This window comes from Microtus pennsylvanicus, chromosome 15 (assembly GCF_037038515.1).
Source record: "Microtus pennsylvanicus isolate mMicPen1 chromosome 15, mMicPen1.hap1, whole genome shotgun sequence".
In the NCBI taxonomy this organism is placed as follows: Eukaryota; Metazoa; Chordata; class Mammalia; order Rodentia; family Cricetidae; genus Microtus; species Microtus pennsylvanicus.
Genome location: NC_134593.1, coordinates 2,307,036 through 2,327,023, shown reverse-complemented (window position 1 = coordinate 2,327,023; position 19,988 = coordinate 2,307,036). Strand labels below are relative to the sequence as shown.

The following is a 19,988-nucleotide window of genomic DNA, read 5'->3' as shown; positions in this document are numbered from 1 at the left end:
TACTTTGTTGTAGATAAAATTGTTTAAAACGCAATTATAGCCGGGCATGATGGTGCAAGCCTTTAATCCTAGCACAGAGATGCAGGGGCCAACCTGGTCTATATAGCAAATTCCAAGCCAGCCACGGCCACACAATGAGTTCCTACCTAAAAGCAAAGCAAACTACTTTAGAACAATCCTCAAAGATGTTGGGTGTGTAGGCATCAGAAGACAAATGAACCCCATTCTGTATCCATACTCACTTAACAGTATTTAATTGTGCAGCTATATTATGCTAGGCAGAGCCTAAGCTCCAGGAAGACAAAATCTCTCCCTTCTTGGGGCTTATATGGCAGGGGACCCGCCTTTTCTGGTGACATTTAACGTTGTCTTAGTTATTACCTGGGGTGATGTGTTATAAGCCTGGCGTCATCGTACCGAACAACTTAACACGTGTCCTGCCCACTCCCTCTGTACTATAGTGGTACTACCTGGGTTCGAATCCCAGCTCCACCACTGACCTTGGGCTGGAGCCTGCTTCTCATCTTAACAATAGACTAATAGTGGTTCCTGCTTTTCAAGGCGCAGCCACTCACTGAACAAAGTGTTTTATTAAGTACTTTGATCAGCACCTGTCCCCATATGTGCCCAAATATCAGCGTAAGAGTGACACAGTTAGGAGATGGTGTCTGGAGGAGCCACCGAGAGGAAACTGAATGGTTTCAGCGTCTGCAGTCTGGGCAGGTGAGGTGGCTTTCCAGGCCAGTGGGACCATGCGAACGTGGGAAGGGATCCAGCAGCAGCCAAGGAGAGTGCAAAGATGCTGGTTCTTACTTGGAGAGCACCATAGGTTGTCGCTCTGCAGGGGCAAGAAGAGATGCCAGTTACTTGGGTTGTATCTTACACAGTAGAGGAGGGTTCTATGTTTGGGAAGCCATAGTGGCCACAGGAGTTGCAGGCAAGACTGCATAACTGCATGATTGCTGGTTAGATGGATGTGGCTCATGCCTTAGCCACAGTTTCCCCTGCCCTGTGCAAAGAAACGTCCTAAACTGTGTGATGGTGTGCGTGGCTGGTGTCCGTAATTCATAGTCGGGGCATAGATGTTGGCTTACTGGAGGCCTGAATGGGAGTGGCCACGCTGGGTTTAGGGCCCTGTTTTTTCAGCTGATGGGAAGGAGGGGAACTGTGCATAGTCCTTCCTGCATCCTCTGTTGGGGATGGGATTAGGATCACCGTGACTAGAACCCTGGGTTCTAGTCCCAGCCTTGTAGCTTTTAGTACCATGACCTCTGGTTACTACTTCCTTGCTGTCTCAGCCTTGGTTTCTCATTTGCAATGTGGAAAAAATGATAGTGTCTTTCCCAGCAGAATTCTGTCCTCATTAAATGAGCTAAAAGGCATGTAAAATGCTGAGCACAACCTTTGGCATGTAGTAAGACCTCAATAAATCACACTGGCTTTATGATGAAGGTGACAAGTGGGGAACTCAATTCCGTCTCCAAACAGGAGCCTGGCCTGGATTGTGCAGGCTCAGCCCCCTCTCTCTATCGTCCTCCAGGCTTAGGCAGAAAATGAAAATATTGTCTCTTGTGAATTTAGGAGCCAAGTTAAAGAGTATTGCGAATGAACAGGGGCCACCTCCTCCGGTGAAAGCTGTTTCCCTAACCCTGAGAACAGGACGCCTTGTCTAACAGGGTTTGTCTGACTCCCCCATGGCCCTCCCCTGACCCAGGAATGACCTCCATCCTGGGTCAGCCCTTCTGTTCTGGGAGACTGGTTCAGGCCTCCTCCTTACCCCGTGGAATCCCAGCCATGGCCAGCCATGTGTCTCCAGCAGAACCGTGGCTCTGCACAGTGGGAACATGGGTAGCTGGCCCTCCCCAAGTTCACATCTAGACTCAGCTCTGTGCCAAGTGATGACTGGCAGAATTGGGAAGAGTCAGGCGGGTGCTGTATGTGTCAAAGTCCAAGCAAATGGGTGTCTGGCCACAGCAACACTCTGTCCCATTCTGTGATCATCCCCTCCCCACCCCCATCTTTGTTCCAGCTTTGGCATGGAGCCATGCAGATTCCAAACCAGCCACATTTGAGAAGGGTGCATAGAGAAGCAACAGAGAGGGGGCACTGGAGAGCCCCAGGTCTGTTAAAGCAGTGGAGGGAGGGAAGCTTGGAGTTGCCACAGATTCTAAACACAGATGTCCAAGTCTTTACCTTGTGTGCCCATCTACTCCTTTTGCCACCCTTCTACAGCAGTGTCTTCCCACCATTGCAAGGCTTCATGAAGGTTAATGGGGTTAGGGACTCTGAGTCAGAAGAGGCCTACCTTCCATATCTTCCATATCTGTCCTTGGTAGATGACTCAGGAGAACTCAGGCAAGTCACAGGGAAAGCAGGTGAGCCGTGGCTCTTGTTAACCCAGGGAGGGAGAGGCTGAGGCTGCAAGTTCTTATTCAGAAAGACTTACCACCAGTGGGGTGAGGGCAGGAAGGCCAGCATTGCCATTCTTCATGTCTTCTTCCTGTATTCTTCAACTCTGTGTTGGGTGGCTGTTTAGTTCTTTCTCAAGACTTCGAAATCTCAGGTGGCCTTTGAGTGGGTAGGCATCTTGGGTAGGGCTGTCCGTGAATCCTGAAGCCTGCCATCCATGTCATGACAGCCTCATCTCTGTCAGCCATGAGAGAAAACCTGTGAGAAGACAGATCCTGTCTGTTGACAACTGTATCCCCCTCCTGACATGCAATGCACCCCGGGAACACCGTCTCTCCACCTTCCAGAAAGCAGAGCTTTCTTCATATGTGTGTGTGTGTGTGTGTGTGTGTGTGTGTGTGTAATTCCCTGGTGGACTTCTCAGTACCAGGAGCTGATAACTGCAGCGGCAGATTGTTCTCTGCAAAAGCTTCCCTGGTGGCTCTTCTCGACTGTCAGCTCTTGGTTACATGATGTGTGTAGCCTAGCACAGAGTGGAACTGACCCTGAAACGCAATGAACTTGGTATCTCCAACCCTGGGTAGATAATCCATTTCGGGGTTTACTTTTCACCCTGGTGTTTGCTGATCTGTGGTCAGCTGAGACCAGGGACTCTCCCCTTCGTCCTATGCTAACTTTTTCAGTTTTTTTTTCTTTTTCGCACATATGTATGTGTGGTGGTGGTATATGAATGTACGAGTAGAAGCCAGAGTTCTGCACTGAGTGTCTTTCTCTGTCTCTGCCTCATTGTTTGAGACAGGGTCAATTAATGGACCTGGAACTTACTGTTTCAGCTAGATTGGAACAACAGCCCCCACCCCCCACCTGGCAAACACGGAACCATCGCTCCAGTCCTCTCCACTTCTCCACTGGCCTTTTCCGATTCAAAGTGTGAAGACTGAAAATATACTCATTTTGTATTAATTCTGACTGTGGTATTAAGGTCATCTTCCCTTTCTGCACTGGTTCTTAATTTTGCATCTTCCGCCCAAGGGAGTGGTAAGTTGTTGATGACTTGGCTGTGCCATTGAGTAAATGAAAGGAACCATTGTAGAAGCCAGGCCTTGGCATGACCCTGGGGTCCTCTGTTGGCTGGTGATGAGAGTCCTGTTTAGGGATGTTGAGCTGCCTGTGAATGGGCTGAGACACTCTTCCTCTCTCCAGTTTGCACTGTTGAAGCTGACTGCAGATCGATCGCCTTGCTGGCTCTGGAGCCTTACACATGACATCGAGGCTCTGCACCCTTCAGTGAAGGAAGTGTACTCAACTTCTTCCAAATGTTCACATTTCCCAGAAGGTTTCAGGAGTCAGAGTTGATGGAAGTCACACTTGGAAGCCCAGCATTCAGGAGACTGAAGTAGGAAAACTGAGTTTGAGATCAGCCTGGGCTTCATAGAGAGATGGTTTCAAAAACAAAATATCTAGAATTTACCCTTTTTTCTTTTTGTAAACACACAGACAGCTTGCTTTCTGACATCTTTCAATGGGAATGATCAGAGGTGGTAACCCAATGTCATTTTAGATCCAAATCAAAGGCATTCTATTGATTGATTTGCTTGTTTGGGTTTTTGTTTGTTTGTTTGTTCGAGATAGGTTATTATTATATAACTCTAACTAGTCTGGAACTTGTGATATAGATCAGGCTGGCCTCAAACTCAGAGATTCACCTCCCTTTATTTCCTGAGTGCTATTATTTATTTATCTAAACCTGATTTTTATAAATTTTAATTCTATGTATGTGTGTGCATTTGGGTATGTGCAAATGCATGAAGGTGTCCCTGGAGGCCAAAAACACTGGATCTCCCTGAATCTGGTGTTACAGGCAGATGTGAGCAGCCTGATGTGGGGACTGGGAACCAAACTTGGATCCTCCGTGAGTAGACGTGCTGTTAACTTCTGAGCCCTCTCTCTAGCTCCTTGCTTATTTGTTTTTGAGACAGAGTCTCTACCGTAGGCTGGCTTTAAGCTCCTAATGCTGCTTCCACCTTCCAAGTGCTGGGATGGCAAGTGTGCCACCTGGGCGAGGTGAGCACTCTACAGTCAAGTCACACCCCCATTCCTGCACACTTTGTTTTATTTCAGGCTGTCTGGCTTAAGATTTCTATCTGAGGTAACAGGTGGGGGCTGAAATGGCTCTGCCTTTTTTCCTCATCTGTTTAATGTCAACACGTGGGGCTCTAGAATTTCCTCATCCTCTTGTTCAGATAGATTTTTAAAGTTAAAAATTGGATGCTGAGGTGTGGCTTGTTACCAGAGCTATCTTCCAGCAGGTGTGAGCCCCTGGGCTCAATCCCCCAGAATTGAAGAAAGAACCTGTTGGATGGTCCTACAGGTCTGTTAGCATCTAAGATGCCCATATACATAGACTGCTTACACCTCCAAGTGCCCTGGGTAATGTCACTGTGAGAGCCCCTGTTTCCCATGTCTCCTAGGCTTGGGAATGACAGTGGGAGGTAGAACAGCAAGCGGCCTGTGGTCTGATGGGGTGTCGGGCAGGCATGTCATCATGGAAAATTCTTCACTGAGTACGCAGATCCATTTACACGGCCTCTGCTGCTTCTGCAAACTGTGCATTCCTTCGAAGCCATCCATGCGTTCCCTCCTTCCCTCCAAACCTCAGTCATGCTTCGGGCGGCTTAGAAATGATGGCTTCTCCACTTTGCCTTTGTTTCTAGCTCTCGCTGTTCCCTGCTGTCCTTGGCTTGGATTTTATAGGAAATTTGGCTGAGTTTCTGGTCTCTAGTCTGATGGGTCAACCCTGGGGCTGACCTTGAATGACAGAACTTGAAACCCCCCATTCCCCATAAAGGACTCTCGGGTGCCAGCTCTGGCAGCTGGTACAGCTCCATGGGTTGGATGAGAGCTGAGTGATGGGCAGAGCGGAAGTTTGGAGTAAGGCGGATAGAGGTTTGTGGAGCAGGTGTGGTGCTTTGAGAATGCCCAGGGGCCCCCTGCCTACTGGGACTCTGTGGGACTGGTAACACAGTTTTGATCACCTTGAAGGGTACTCAGCACCAGTTTATCTGTCTCTGCCCCAACAGTTGCTTATCCCAGGGCAGAGAGAAGAAAGGCTCTTCGGGGAAGGTCACGTGAGCATCCCCCCCCCCCCGTGTGTGTGTGTGTGTGTGTGTGTGTGTGTGTGTGTGTGTGTGTGTGTGTTTAGGGGGAAGGATGGTTAGCTGGTTTGCATATCCCCAAGGACAAGGACACACATCGTTGGCCAAGAGCTGAACTCAGTGGCTGTCCCACAGGGAAAACGGTTGGAGTTCCTTCCCAGGCCATAGAGGACTTAGGTATAGGAGACTTCCAAGGCAATTGCATTGCATACGGAGCTCTTGGAGTTCAGTCCTGGGACCAACACCACCAGGGAACTCTTTCGAAAAGCCCTCTTCCTGGCAGCCTGTGGTAAAAGCTTTCTTAGCTTTGTGGGTGATTTGGAAACACGTTTCTGTCAAATTTTGGAGCCAAGTGCCTAGTTCACATCTCTCCCTAGCTACGTGGACCTGGGTAGATCATTCAACCTTCCTTGTCCTCTCTATAAAGTGTTTCAGCTGTATAGCAACGGCACTGCTAGGAACTTTGATATTGGTTAAGTGAAGATACTCTGAGGTGTGTTGTTGCTGAGTCTCAGATAGCCCAGGCTGACTTCAAAGGATGGTCTTGATCCTGATAGTTCATTCCCTTCTTTTTTGTTTTTTTGAGACAGGGTTTCTCTGTGTAGTCCTGGCTGTCCTGGAACTCGCTCTGTCGACCAGGCTGGCCTTGAACTCAGAGATCTGCCTGCCTCTGTCCCGAGTGCTGGGATTAAAGGTGAGCACCACCACCGCCGGCTCCTCCTGCTCCCTCTTCAGTATCAGCTTTTATAAGAGTGTGCCATGGTGCCAGGTTTATGCTGTGCTGGGAATGGAGCTCAGAGTATGTATGCATGCCAGGCAAGGAGGACTCTCACTGAGCTGCCTCTCTAGCACCCAGAAATCATTTCAGCCCTGACCTTCCCCGTGTTTTGTTGTTTATTTTTAGGTGGTGTCTGATGCTGCAGATCAGGGTGTGGCCATTACAGGTAACCAGACTTTCAACAACTGGAACTGGCCTAATGCGATGATTTTTGCAGCCACGGTCATCACCACCATTGGTGAGTCCCCTTAAACCTTCAGTATACCCATGTCCACATCCTCACTCCTCAGAACCTCGGAGGAATCCAGCTTAGGTGACTGAAGCCATGTTGGCTATCAAGTACACACACAGTTTTACCCTGTCCTGATTAGGAAGGACTTAGGAAGTCCTGGGTAATTGGTTATACCTGTACAACTACTTCCATAGGTCCTGATTTGAACTTGGTATTTGTATTATTTCTGCATATGTATGTATGCGTAGTGTATGCATGCATGTGAGTGCATGTGTGTTTGTATGTGTGGGAGTCCAAGGTTGACATTGGCATCTTCTTTGATTGCTCTCTATGTATTAAGGCATGGTCTCTACCAAACCAAAAGTTCACCATTTTGGCTAATCTAGCTAGTCAGTTTGCTCCAGGGATCCCATGTCTTTGCTACCTGTGTGCTGGGATGTTATAGGCAGGCCACCACACCCATCCAGCCCTTACTTGGATTCTGAATTCTGCTGGGTCTCTTTAGGTAGCAATATTGGCATGGTCCGGTGGCCAGAGCCACACAGGTTAGCTAGACTGCTCACCGCCCAAAGGTCCAATATTATCTGACTATGTGGCTGGCCACTCTAGAAGTCAGTGGCTTAAAGCAGTTACAGTCTTCCACCTTTGGGGGGTTGGCTAGTTTCAGCTGACAGTTATTGTGTGGGCTCTCCAGTATATGGCAATCAAATAGTGACTGCCCCACCGGCCTGGAGTCCATGCTGTCTTCTCCGACCCATTGTTTGACTGTTGGCTGAGGCTGGACACTTAGGGCCTCTGCATGTGGCTCTGCAGCTAGACTCTAAAGGAAGAATCTCCGAAGTGCCTAAAGGCAGGGAGAAGCAGTGGGCTTTTCCAGCCTCAGCTGCCATATCATTTCTTCCTCTCTGGCCAACCAAGTCACTGATACTCAGATTCATAGACTCTGCTCCTTGACATGAGCATTTGCATAAAGGCAGAGGGATTAGGAGTGGCCCTCTTTGGAGTCTGTTCTCCACACTGCTTCTTGGTGTCTAATCATTGAGGGCAGGCCATCTCTGTCTCATTTGCATAACAGTACCAAAAGAGCGAGTGGAGTACCTAATGATGGTGGGCCTAGTGCCTGTCCACAGGGAGCTCCCAGGATAATGGAGGACACAAAGCCCTTAGTGTAGAAATAGTTGTAAAAATGACCAGGGTCAGAGCTTGATCAAGGGAAATATTGCCTAAATATCTATGTTACTAGAACAGGATCAGGTTATCTTAAAGTGTGTATCCTTCTGAAGCTGGTGTGGGGCCTGGGAGTGCATGCACGCAGGAGACAAGAACCCAGCTGTGGTGGTGGTGGTGGTGGTGGTGGTGTGTGTGTGTAGGTGCATGCACACAGGAGGCAAGAACCCAGCTGTGGTTCCATAATCGTGGCTGTGATGTGTCCCTTACTTGACTCTACCTTCCCTCAGGTTATGGCAACGTGGCTCCCAAGACCCCAGCTGGGCGCCTCTTCTGTGTCTTCTATGGTCTCTTTGGGGTGCCGCTGTGCTTGACGTGGATCAGTGCCCTGGGCAAGTTCTTCGGGGGACGTGCCAAGAGGCTGGGCCAGTTTCTTACGAGGAGAGGAGTGAGTCTGGTATGTCTCAAACCCTAGATACAGTTAAGGGGAGGAAGGTGTTGCTACAGAAGACGGCCGTCCTGTTGGGTCTGCTGGAGCACCTTGGGCTCTGTGTCCCAGCCGGGATCCTAGAGTCTTTCCCATGGCTGACATGCTTTCCCATCACTCCACCAGCGGAAGGCTCAGATCACATGCACAGCCATCTTCATCGTGTGGGGCGTCCTGGTCCACCTGGTGATCCCGCCCTTTGTGTTCATGGTGACAGAAGAATGGAACTACATTGAGGGCCTCTACTATTCCTTCATCACCATCTCCACCATTGGCTTTGGGGACTTTGTGGCTGGTGAGTCCCTTCCTCCTTCCCCCGACCTCTGCCACATCACCATCTCCAGTTTCAGTCTGACGACGGTACCTTATAAATATCCTTATCTCTCTCCTGCCCTGCCCCCCCCCCAGCACAGGCACGTGTGTGCACGCACACACACACCAGCCACAGCTGGATTCTTGCCTTCTGCATGTATGCAACCACACACACACCACCAGCTGAACCAGGGTGGCTCCCAGACAAGGGAGGCCTTCTCCCCACTGCCCTGCCCCCTCAGCCTTGCCCTCCTCCTCTGCTTAATCCCCACAGGCAGTGAAGAGGTTCTTTGTCCCCTTTGTGGGAGGGCTTGCGCCTGTCCCAGCCACCCATGCTCAGTTCCTTGTGCCTACATCCTGCACAGCCTCCTGATTCCTAATTATGTCAGTCTGTGCCCCTCCCTCTTGACCTCCACCTCTGCTCCCAGAGGTCACGGCGCCAGCTGCTTTGCCCAGAGGGCAAGTGGAGGTCATGCCTGTGCCCCATTTTGTGTGGAATGCTGCGAGGGGGCAGCTGAGTGGGTGGAGGGAACAAGACGCTTGCTACAGTGAACACTTCTGACCCCAGCTTCCTGGGACCCGCCTGCTGTCTGAACACAAAGTTACAGGCACAACCCTATCATTGTTTAGTTCAGGGCCCCAGAGCCTGCTGAGGATGAGCCTGTGGTACCTTTAGCCATACGTCTGAGCTCCAGTGAGACACTAGACCCATCCTCCTTTCTTTAGTGGTCCGTAAGAAAAGTTACACACTTGAATCTGCTTTGGTTCCTGGGCGCTGAGGGTAGAAATCAGCCATGTGAGGTTGGGGCTGCATTGCTGCCATTATCCGACTCTACTTGTAATCAGAAGCCCTGTGCAAGATTGCCTTCAGATCAGGGTGCCTCCTCAGTCAGGGGCTCTAGCTCCTGCTCCAGGAAAGACCCTAATAAGGGCTGGAGGTTGAGGTTGCCTCTTCTAGGCCCTTCAGTTAAGTTACTTCCCTCTTTAGAAGGCAGGATGCAGGTCAAGCTAGCTGCTAATAGAAAGTCACAAAGACTGTGGTGCATGTGGTGGTCAGGGGACAGTTTCAGGAGTTGGTTCTCTCCTTCTACCAAGTGTCCTGGGGTGCAAACTCGGGTCCTCAGGGAAGCACTTTTACCCAGTGAGCCGCGTCCCCTGACTAATTCTAGAAGAAAGGTGAACCTCTGGAGCCGTGAGGTGAAGGTGTTGCAGAGGAGTGTGCAGAATGGTGGAGCCGTCCAGGCCAATCAATCAAAGAGCTACCCTGACAGAGCAGAGATAGGGAGGCTGACTCCACCTTGGAGGAGGGTAAAGATGGTTTGGAGTGGTTCTTGCCAGGTCAGTGCTTCCTGGGTCATCTTGACCCAACCATCAGCATCATTCACAGTAAATCAGTTAGTCCCTCACCATCTAAGGCTGCCAGCACCTCCAATGTTGAGTTTCCATTCCGTTTTTAACTGAGTTGAGACGTGCTCCCTGGCTGGGAGGAGCAGAAAAATGCATACGCGTGAGCTGGTTAGTTAACAGTCGCCCCAAGAGCCCCTTTAACTCCCCTCAACTCAAAAGTAGCCTCAGTTCCCACTTTTTGCAATTAGAGAAACTGGGGTTTAGAGTTGGGCTGTGCTGGAACCACAGTCCTTCAGGAAGGAGATAGATGACGTAGTCTAGGCCTCTGTTGTGCACGTATGCCTGTGTGCACACTCAAGTGTGCCATTTGCTCAGAAGCCCTCCGATCTTGGGTCTTTTGAGACAGAATCTCATTAGCCTGGAGCTCATCTATTAGACTCGGTGATTGGCCAGTCAGCCTCAGGGCCCTGCCTGGTGTCACAGCTGTGCTCCTTAACACCTGGCCTTTCACGTGGATTCTTTAAAAAAAAAGCAAAAAATAAATGAATGAATAACTAAAAAAAAATACAGGGGGATTTTTGCCTGTATGTATGTCTGTGTGCCTGACGCCTGAAGAGGCCAGAAGAGAGTGTCAGAGCCCCTGGAACTAGAGTTACAAATGGTTGTAAGCAGCTCTGTTGGTGCTGGGAATCGAACATGGGTCCTCTAAGAGGACAACCAGCGCTCTTGTCCGTACGTGGATTCTGATGTTGGAGCTCGGGTCCTCCTGGGCTGTCTCCCCAGGTCTTGTCTTTGACACTGTGCTCTGTGTGGTTTACTAGGACAGCACGGTGTCAGCCATTTTGGTAGGCTTCTGCTGACTCTGGGCTTCCTGTCTTCACAGGTGTGAATCCCAGTGCCAACTACCATGCCCTGTACCGCTACTTTGTGGAACTTTGGATCTACCTGGGATTGGCCTGGCTGTCCCTCTTTGTCAACTGGAAGGTCAGCATGTTTGTGGAAGTGCACAAAGCCATTAAGAAGAGGCGGCGGAGGCGAAAGGAATCTTTTGAGAGCTCCCCACACTCCCGGAAGGCCCTGCAGATGGCTGGAAGTACAGCCTCCAAAGACGTCAACATCTTTAGCTTCCTCTCCAAAAAAGAGGAGACCTACAATGACCTCATCAAACAGATTGGGAAGAAGGCAATGAAAACAAGTGGGGAGAGGGTTCCAGGATCTGGACATGGGCTGGGACCTCAAGGGGATGGACTATCTGACATCCCTGCATCCCTGGTACCTTTGGTGGTCTATTCCAAAAACCGAGTGCCCAGCTTAGAAGAGGTATCTCAGACTCTCAGAAGCAAAGGGCATGTGTCGAGGCCAGTTGGTGTGGAGGCTGAAGCGCAGGCTCCCAAAGATGGCTACCCAGGCTCTGAAGTATTTATTAACCAACTGGACCGTATCAGTGAGGAGGCTGAGCCATGGGAAGCCCTGGACTATCATCCGCTCATCTTCCAAAATGCCAACATTACCTTTGAAAATGAGGAAACAGGCCTCTCAGATGAGGAAACCTCCAAGTCTTCCATGGAGGACAATTTGGCCTCAAAGGAGCAGCCTCAGCAGGAGGCTGTGGCTGAGGCACCCTTGAACACGGGTGAATTCCCTTCATCAGATGAGTCCACCTTCACCAGCACCGAGTCAGAGCTCTCTGTGCCTTATGAGCAGCTGATGAACGAGTACAATAAGACAGATAGCCCTAGAGGCACGTGAGGCAGGCCAGGCTCCCCACCTGCTCTCCAGTGGCTTCTTCCCCTCACCTGGGTTGTCCTGTGATGGCCAGATCCCTGGGGAGAGGGCCCTGGAAATGAGATGGGGAGCCAGGGCCCTGCTTTTCCTCTGTCCTCTCCAGCTGGTTGCTTGCTTCCATGGGATGTGGTGTCGGCCCAGGACAGGCCTCCATTCTACAGCGCCCATGGGGAGGTTGCTGTCCTGGGCCTGCCATGTAGGTAGTTGTATCTGCTGACTCGAGGCATGTAGGCTGTAGCACTCACCCTGGAGGTCCTATGTCTGTTGGTTAAGTCTTCCCCCGTTGTTTGGTTGACTGTCACACGGTTCTCTGAGTTCACCAGTATTAATGGGCACCTCCTGCGTGCCAGGCACTGAGCTAGGCATTTGGAAGGAGGAGCTTGTAAGACCCAGAGTTGTCATGTAGGAGTTCTTGAGTCTTCTGGGGAGGCACAGGTATGATGGGGTTTGGTAGTAGCAGGACCCATCTGCTCATCCACTCACTGCTCTGCCCAGCAAGCCCTTTACTGCAAACCTCAGGGCAGGGGCTGTGTGTGTGTGGGGGGGGAGGGTCCTCTATCTGTCCCAGAGCCTTGTCCCGTCTCAGATTACCTTTGTAAGCAACAGCAATGCTGTACCCTGGGGGTGCAGGAGAAAGATGGGTGACTATGGAAATTAGTACTCCGGGCATGGTCAGGGAGCTTAGACGTGAAGTCCAGGTCCCTCAGCCCCTTCCTAATGGAAGTACAAGTCCCAGCCCCAGTCTGGGCACCCACACTCCCAACCCACCATCTCATTCCCTGAGGATTCCCTCACTGCCTCTCTCCCTCACCCCTCTTTTAGTGGGTCCTATGGGGTGAGGCCACATCTTGGCTTACAGAACTGTGAATTGAGCTCCCTTCTTAAACCACTGTGTGGTGGTAGGGTGTGTGTGCGCGCATTTGGGCTGGGGAAAAAAGAAAATGTGAATTTTACTGGACCAGATATTCCTGGTGAGGTCTGGAAACTAGCTGCTGTATAAGTCCTTGATGCTCAACCTCCAGCTAGCCTGCTCTGGCCTAAATGGTTTTTGTTATTAATATTTCTTAATGAATTGTTCTTTTTATACCCAGAATCTGTCATTGACTTCAGAGCCAATAAAGAACAGGGTCCCTGCAAAGTGGGATGGATGTCTGTAGAGGGCACTCTGTTGTCCTTCCAACTCAGCTTGTTCTTTTGTGGTAATGCCAGTCAAGGCCTTATGCAGAGCTGGGGGTGTGTGTGTGTGGACAACACCACTGCAGGTCACTGGGTGCTGGGCAGGAGATGATAACCTGCCTCAGCCCCTTCCCTTGCCATGTATATTCTACCGAGGGGCATATAGGGCCAGAGCCCCATACATGATGTCAGTGAGAGGTGTGTGTTCATACCTCCACCATTCTCTAAGCGGTTGTAGAGGCCACGTTGGCCTCAGGGTGGGAGGGACAGCCTGGCTCCTGTGAACAGTGTCCTAAGTTGAATGTTCTGGAGCCACACTAACCACACTGTATACATGTCCTGGTGGTGAAGGCAGATGTAATTTATTTTAACATTTTTACAATAAAACACATGAACAAGCCCACTTACTGTGTGGTGTGTGGGGCTGGGAGCAGGGTGGGGTGGGTGGGATGGGCCGGGAGACTCTGACAGTCTGATGTAAGACCTAGGACAATCTGATGTCTGTCAGTAGGTCAGAAGGGTTGTTGTAGAGCAAAGGGTGCGGCCATCAAGAACTCAGGCTAGTAAGTCTAGGAGAAGCCTGAGTTCTTGATGGCCGCACCCTTTGCTCTACAACAATCCTTCTGACCTACTGACAGACATCAGGGGACTTAATTGGGGGAGGGGGAGGGAAATGGGAGGCGGTGGCGGGGAAGAGACAGAAATCTTTAATAAATAAATAAATTTAATAAAAAAAAATAAGTAAAACCTCAAAAAAAAAAAAGAACTCAGGCTAGAGCATCGGGAGCACGGCCGAGGAGATAATCTGTTCTATCTGCTGCCGTCACAAATATCCTGCCCCAAAGCAATCTGAGAAAAAGTTTGGTTTACACACTTCCAGGCCATAGTCCATCATCAAGAGAAGCTGGGCTAAAAACTTGGAGGCAGGAGCCATGGAAGAACATCATTTGTTGGCTTCACTTATACCTCACACTTAGCTGGGTTTCTTATACAGTCCAGAACCACCGAGGGATGGGTTGAGCTCTCCTTCATGAATTATAATCAAAACAGTCCTCCACAGCTGTGCCCATAGGCCAATCTGATCTAGGCAATTCCTCAGTGGAAGCTCTCCTTTCAGATAGTGTCAAGTTGACAAGGCTCATCAGGACAGGTAAGGATGGTGGTAGCCAAGTCTGCCCCTCACTAGCTTCCAGATAACCTTTCCAGATTTAACACCCAACAAAGCACAAAGGACAAATCTTCACCTTGCAGTGGTTCAGTCCTAAAAGTGAATGGAGCAGGAAGCAGACAGGTGTTTGAGGCACAGCTGTGTAAACATTAGTAAAAATGGGGAGGTTGGCTTTGAACCCAGGCAGCACAGTTCCTGGCCTGTCCACAGCCATTGTGATGGGATGAGAAGATGGCTCATAGGTTTGTGGTAGGTCTGACATCACTGAAAGGACCTCCCACCACCAGGAGGTGAATCAGGACTTTTCCAACTCAAGGAGTGTGCATATAGCCAGGGCATGGACACCCTGTTTTTTCTATTTGTTTGTTTGAGAGATTACTCACAGGTAGAAACATTTGCCAGGTGGCCCTGACTGCAGTTTGATCCCCAGAGTACAGTTTAAAAAGCCAACTTTTAAAGGCTGGAGTCTAATTCTCACCCTAGCATCCTGCTGGGATGAAAGCTGGAGACAGGAGAATCTGATGGAAGCTCCTATGCACAGCACAGTGGCAGAAATAGTGAGACCCTGCCTCAAACACTAGGGTGGAAGTGTTGGGGACTGGACCCCCAGACCCTGAATTTCTTGTAAACAACTTGTTTCCTCTGCTCTGAGCAGTCTGCAGCTGCTCTGAGCACAAGACCCTGATGGCAGGGGAGTGGATTCTGATGAGTCTGCAGCTGAAAGATCCCGAGAGCTGGGGTTTGGCCAGAGGCCTACATAAGCTGCTCCTGAGCACCTTAAGGTGGGCATTCTTGTGTCTAGGATGTTCCCATGGCCCCATCTGTCTGTCTCTGTCTGTGTGTGTGCATGATTTTAACTTTTCAGCCTAGTTCCCGTAGTGCCAAGTGAGTAGAGCACAGAACGGAACCGGTGTGGTTTTATATGGAAGAAGAGAACTACTCTGGAGAAGTCCTGACCAATCTGTACATACATGCTCACTTTCATAAACACACACAAATCTTAAAAAATTCACCAGGTTTGGGTGGTGGTCACATAGGACTTTAATCCCACCACTCAGAGGCAGGCGAATCTCTTAAGTTCCAAGGCCAGCCTGGTCTCCAGAGTGAGTTCCAGGACAGCCAAGTCTTCACAGAAAAACCTTGTCTTGAAGAAACAAAAACTGCCTGGTATGGTTGCTCATACCTGTAATCCCAGTGCTCAGGAGGCCAAAGCAGGGGCATCGGGGAAGGAACATCTTTACGAAAGCATGGTCCACAGATGCAGCCAACTGCAACACTTTAACCCCGAGTCATCTTCACAGTCACCATGAGGTTTCTATAAGGAACTTGTACAGCTGCATTGGAAATTATTTTGCTTGAGTTTGCTTCACATAATCCTTGGATAGCTGCCATTTAAAACCTAGCATAACCCTTCTGCCCCAACAGCAGCAGTTCCTGTGCCCTGAGAAGTTGAACTGGGACTCAGGGAGTGACTTTCGGGGCCAGAGCTGAAACAGACACTGCAGAACATACACTTTAGAGGGTCAGGCTGTGTTCTTCCTGTGGTCAAACTTAATCTGGGGCTTTCTGAACAAGTAGGAGGGGCTGAACCGCAGCTACAGGAGAGCCCTACACTCCCCAGCTTCCTGAGTGGTCATGGACAGAAAGGGCATACTGTAAGGGCTGAGGCTGGGAGGGCCAGCCCCCACTGAAGCTCCTAGGCCAGTGTCTCAGATGAGTGAGACCCACAGACTCAGTGGAAGTCCTTGGTGTCTCTCCTATTCCAACAGGCTGCTTCCCTGCTGCCTCCAGAAGAGATAGTTCCCTTCTCTCCATCAGTATGGCTGCCCTCCCTGCTCTGCAGTCACTGTTAACTGGTCAACTGCTCTGTACTGGGTGAGGTACAGGCACTTTTAGCGCTGCTAGGTGGGATGGACAAATGGCCCTGCATCCAGGGAGTGAGAATATTGCTGGTCAGTTTTCTGAGTGTGTGATGGGTATTGATACTCATTTGTTTTGGTAGTTCCTAGTCTTTTTGTCTTCCTCTCTAAGATTTATTTTCTAATTTTAAATTATGTGTGTCTAATTTTAAATATACGTATCTTGTGTGAATATGTGCATATGATTACAGGTATTTGTGCAGGCCAGAAGAGGGCATCACATCCCTTGTGGCTTTGAGCTGCCTGATGTGAGTGCTGGAAACTGGACTCAGGTTCTCTACAAAAACAGTGCATTCTCATAACTGCCGAGCCTTCTTTCCAGCTCCTGGAACTAAAAACAAAAACAAACCACAGCATTTCATCAATCCTTTGACTATCTCATGCATGCATTCAGCATGTTTTGATTATATTTTCTCTATTATTTGCTTTAGGAATATTACCCTATTCTTTCCCTGAACTCATCCCAAATTCATTTCTCACTCCCCTCCCTACTTCATATCCTCATTTTTGTCCCCCCTTTTTTGAGACAGGGTTTCTCTGTGTAGCCCTGGCTGTCCTGGAACTCTCTTTGTAGCCCAGGCTGGCCTTGAACTCACAGAGATCCACCTTTCTCTACCTCCTGAGTGCTGGGATTAAAAGTGTGCACACCACCACAGCCCCGTATAACCTCATTTAAAAAAATAACCCACCGAGTCCAATTTGTGCATCTGGGTGGGAGACCACCCACTGGAGCACGGTGGACCTACCAAGGGCCACTCCCCTTGTAGTCATCAGATGTCAATAGCTCCTCAGTGATGGAGGCTGGCGAGCCCCCACCCCATCCATGCTGGAATATTGACTGGGTTGATCTTGTGTGGGTCTTGTGCAGGCTGCTATCTTGTTGAGTTTATGCATGTAATGGCCCTGTCATGTCCAAAGGACACTGTTTGTTCCAGTTCTCCCTGACCTCTGGCTCTTAAAATCTTTCTGCCCCCTCTTCCACAATGTTCTCTGAGCCTTGGGAACATGCTACAGATGTCTCATTTGTGGCTGAGCACCGCACAGACACATGTTTTCCACCATCCACCGTGATGGAAAGCTTCAAGATCTCTTTTATCTACACCTTTTAAGCCTAACGTATTATTAACTTCATTTTACAAATGAAGAAGCCGAAGAAAGTAATCTTCCCTAAGTTCAAACAGCTGTGAGGTGGCAGAAAACACCTGCCCAGGCTTGTGTTCCTGTTCCTCACACCACCCGCTGGCAGTCCCTGATCTGATAAGGAAAACACCTTAGCTTCTGTTGGAGGTGACTGAGGCTCTGACTTCCAAGGAGGCCAGAAGTGGAGAGTTCTGTCTCAACTGCCTTTCTGCCTTCCTGTGAGACCCCAGAAGAGTCACTATGCCAGGGTGCAGAGAGGAGAGAATAACCTACTTAGGTGTCACCTCATCCTGGAAAAAGCAAAGATGATTGCTTGGGGAGACAGTGGGCAGGTTGGGCAGATTGCCCAAGGAGAGGTCTCTGGAAAGACAACTTCTCTTTGGAGAACCCCCATGGTTTGGGGGACCCCCATGTTTAGTCTCAGCCCTGCCCATCTGCTCTCTATGCTTGAATAACAAGTTCCTGATTTAATCCCAGTACTGGGGAGGCAGAGGAATGTGGATCTCTCCGGGTTCAAGGCCAGCCTGGTCTACAGAGCGAGTTCCGGGACAGGCTCCAAAGCTACAGAGAAATCCTGTCTTGAAGAACTGACAAAACAAACAAAGCATTTATTTGGGGAAATACTTGTGGAAGTCAGAGGACAATTTACAGGACACAAATCTCTCATGTGTGTTCTGGGGGATCGAATTCAGGGCTTGACAGCAAGTGCCTGTTGAACTGTCTTGCTGGCCCCAGATTCCCAATTTTGAAAGCCAGGTCCAACTGACCCAGGCCCTAGGTGCTAGCTAGTCTGACTCTCCAGGGTGTCATCTTATTCACCGACCCACTTCTCCACCAGCCTGCGCTTCATGGAGCTATCTGCTGTCAACTTTTCATAGCCTCTAGTTACCCCTCCCTGAGTGTGGACTGGGTTTCTTTCCCTGTGTGGTAATGTCCCCTCAGGAAACCAACTCTGTTCAAACTGCTGTGACCTGTTCAAGTTTCCTGTCTCCTACTCTTGTGCCCTCTCCCCTGGCAGAGAGCCACTCGCTGGGGGTAGCCAGGACTGGATTGCTCATGTCCACATTCCCACCAGGGCCTGGCCGTGTGGAGAGGGGCTCTGCTTTCTGGTGTTTGGAAAATTCAGGGTGAATGTCCCACAAGTCCCTCTGTTCCTGGGGCAGAGGCCAAAGCAGGGACAAAGCTTGTTCCATGAGGGCGAGTCTCAACAAAGCCAGGTGGATGAACTTGAGGGACCTTGTGGCAGAATGAGGTGGCCTGATGAGTCACCTCATCTTATGCCAAGTCACCTGAGTCTAGAAGGCAGGAAGGACCAGGGCACAGCATACCCGATTTCTCCCCACCTGAGAGCACTGTTTGCTCCAAACCTCTTTTGTGCATCTCCCCATCTTTACTGTTCAGTGTTTCCAGATGATGGGAACAAAGCTCCGTTCCACCACCACCCACCCCACTTCTGGTGTGTCTCCGGAACGCCCCTGCCTTCCTTGGCTATGCACAACTGTGCCTGGCCTCCTGGTTTATAAAAAGCCCTTTCACACCCATCCCTATGTGGATTGCTCAACAAGTTGAAGCAGACAGATGCAGTATTTTACAGTCCGACTGAAGGGTATTTTTGCAAACAAGGAAATCTGGTGTCTTGGTTTGGGGTCCAGGAGAGCAAGGCCTCAGGCAAGATCTGGGGCATGGTCAGAAGTAGCAGAAATGGAGGTGGGATGATAATGGAGAAAGGAGAAGGGGCAATAGAGATACACTAAAAAAATATTTTGAGCCAGGTGGAGGTGGTACACGCCTTTAATCCCAGCACTTGGGAGGCAGAGGCAGGTGAATCTTTGAGTTTAGACCAACCTGGTCTACAGAGTGAGTTCCAGGACAACAAAGGCTATATATAAAAACCCTGTCTCAAAAAGCAAAACAAAACAAACAAAAAACCAAAAAATATTTTAAAGTTTGACTTATGTGCCCCCGCCCCTCTGTGTATATGTGTATAGCACACCTGTGTGGATGGCCAAGAAGGCCAGAGGACAATGTTGGAACCCCTGGAGCTGGAGTTCCAGGCAATAGCCAATTGCTCAACATGGTGCTAGAAAGAACTCAGATCCTCCCCAAGGGCTCTAAACTGCTGAGCCATCCCAGTCTGGGTGCACACTGGGTTTCCTGAGCTCCATCCTGCTGGGGCACCTCTGTGAAGTCCCAGCAGGAATTCCCCTCAGGCTGATTTCTCTGAACAGGAGGGCTTCTTTCACCCACGAGTTCCCCCTTCAGTTGCCTACCTTCCTCCACTGTGAAGGATGGAGCAGGCTTATTGGCCAGATGCCCCAGACAAATAAATATCTTTCCCTTGCTAACTTGATAGCAATGAGAACTGGCTACTTCCTCCAACAAGAGGAGCCTCCTTAAACGTGGCTAGCTTTTATTTGCTTGTTTGTCTTGCAGTTCTGGGAAGAGAAACTCTTTAGAACTGAGCTACATCTCCAGTCCACCTGGGCTGTTTTGATCTATAAAATAGGGGATTTCTGTCACTTTTGGACGTATGTTAGGCAAGCCTGACACTTCTGTGCTGGGTGTAGCGGAGGGACGTGGGAGGAGTGATCACAATTTAAGAAATTCAAGCACCCCGAGACCTGAGACCCGAGCTATGAAGAAACCTACCTCCAACCATGTGGTGAGATTGGCCAAGCTGACAAGTCTTGAACGTCCCAGCCCCGGGTGATGTCACAAGGAACCTAGCCAGCTATGCTGTAAACTGAAGAATTATGAGCAAATACGTGATGGTTGTTGTGGTTTGTTTTGTGTTGCTATAACAAAATGTCTCAGATAGAGTATTCTTTAGAGACTGGGTTTCTCTGTGTAACAACCCTGGCTGTCCTGGAACTAGCTCTGTAAACCAGGCTGACCTCAAACAGAGATCTGTCT

General features: G+C 49.7%; 1 protein-coding gene and 1 long non-coding RNA gene across 3 annotated transcripts in view; one reads left to right on the top strand and one right to left on the bottom strand.

Annotated features, from left to right (window-relative positions):
• The window catches only part of Kcnk5 (potassium two pore domain channel subfamily K member 5), a 41,788-nt gene extending 28,543 nt beyond the window's left edge, over window positions 1-13,245 (top strand). The window contains exons 1-6 of one of the 2 annotated variants that reach the window (XM_075949657.1): window positions 4,854-5,368; window positions 5,490-5,532; window positions 6,469-6,580; window positions 8,032-8,198; window positions 8,355-8,523; window positions 10,771-13,245. In XM_075949657.1, the coding sequence (XP_075805772.1) occupies window positions 5,319-5,368; window positions 5,490-5,532; window positions 6,469-6,580; window positions 8,032-8,198; window positions 8,355-8,523; window positions 10,771-11,636 (1,407 nt within the window). In that variant the 5' untranslated portion in view covers window positions 4,854-5,318 and the 3' untranslated portion in view covers window positions 11,637-13,245. Of the gene's footprint in view, window positions 1-4,853; window positions 5,369-5,489; window positions 5,533-6,468; window positions 6,581-8,031; window positions 8,199-8,354; window positions 8,524-10,770 lie in introns of those variants that run through there. The other variant, XM_075949656.1, reaches the window with a different exon arrangement.
• Window positions 56-3,010, bottom strand: LOC142835853 (uncharacterized). Its single transcript, XR_012907947.1, has 3 exons — window positions 2,837-3,010; window positions 2,447-2,667; window positions 56-838 (listed from the first exon to the last, which is right to left on the bottom strand). It is a non-coding gene; the product is annotated as an uncharacterized LOC142835853 (long non-coding RNA).
• Window positions 13,246-19,988: the final 6,743 nt, after the last annotated feature.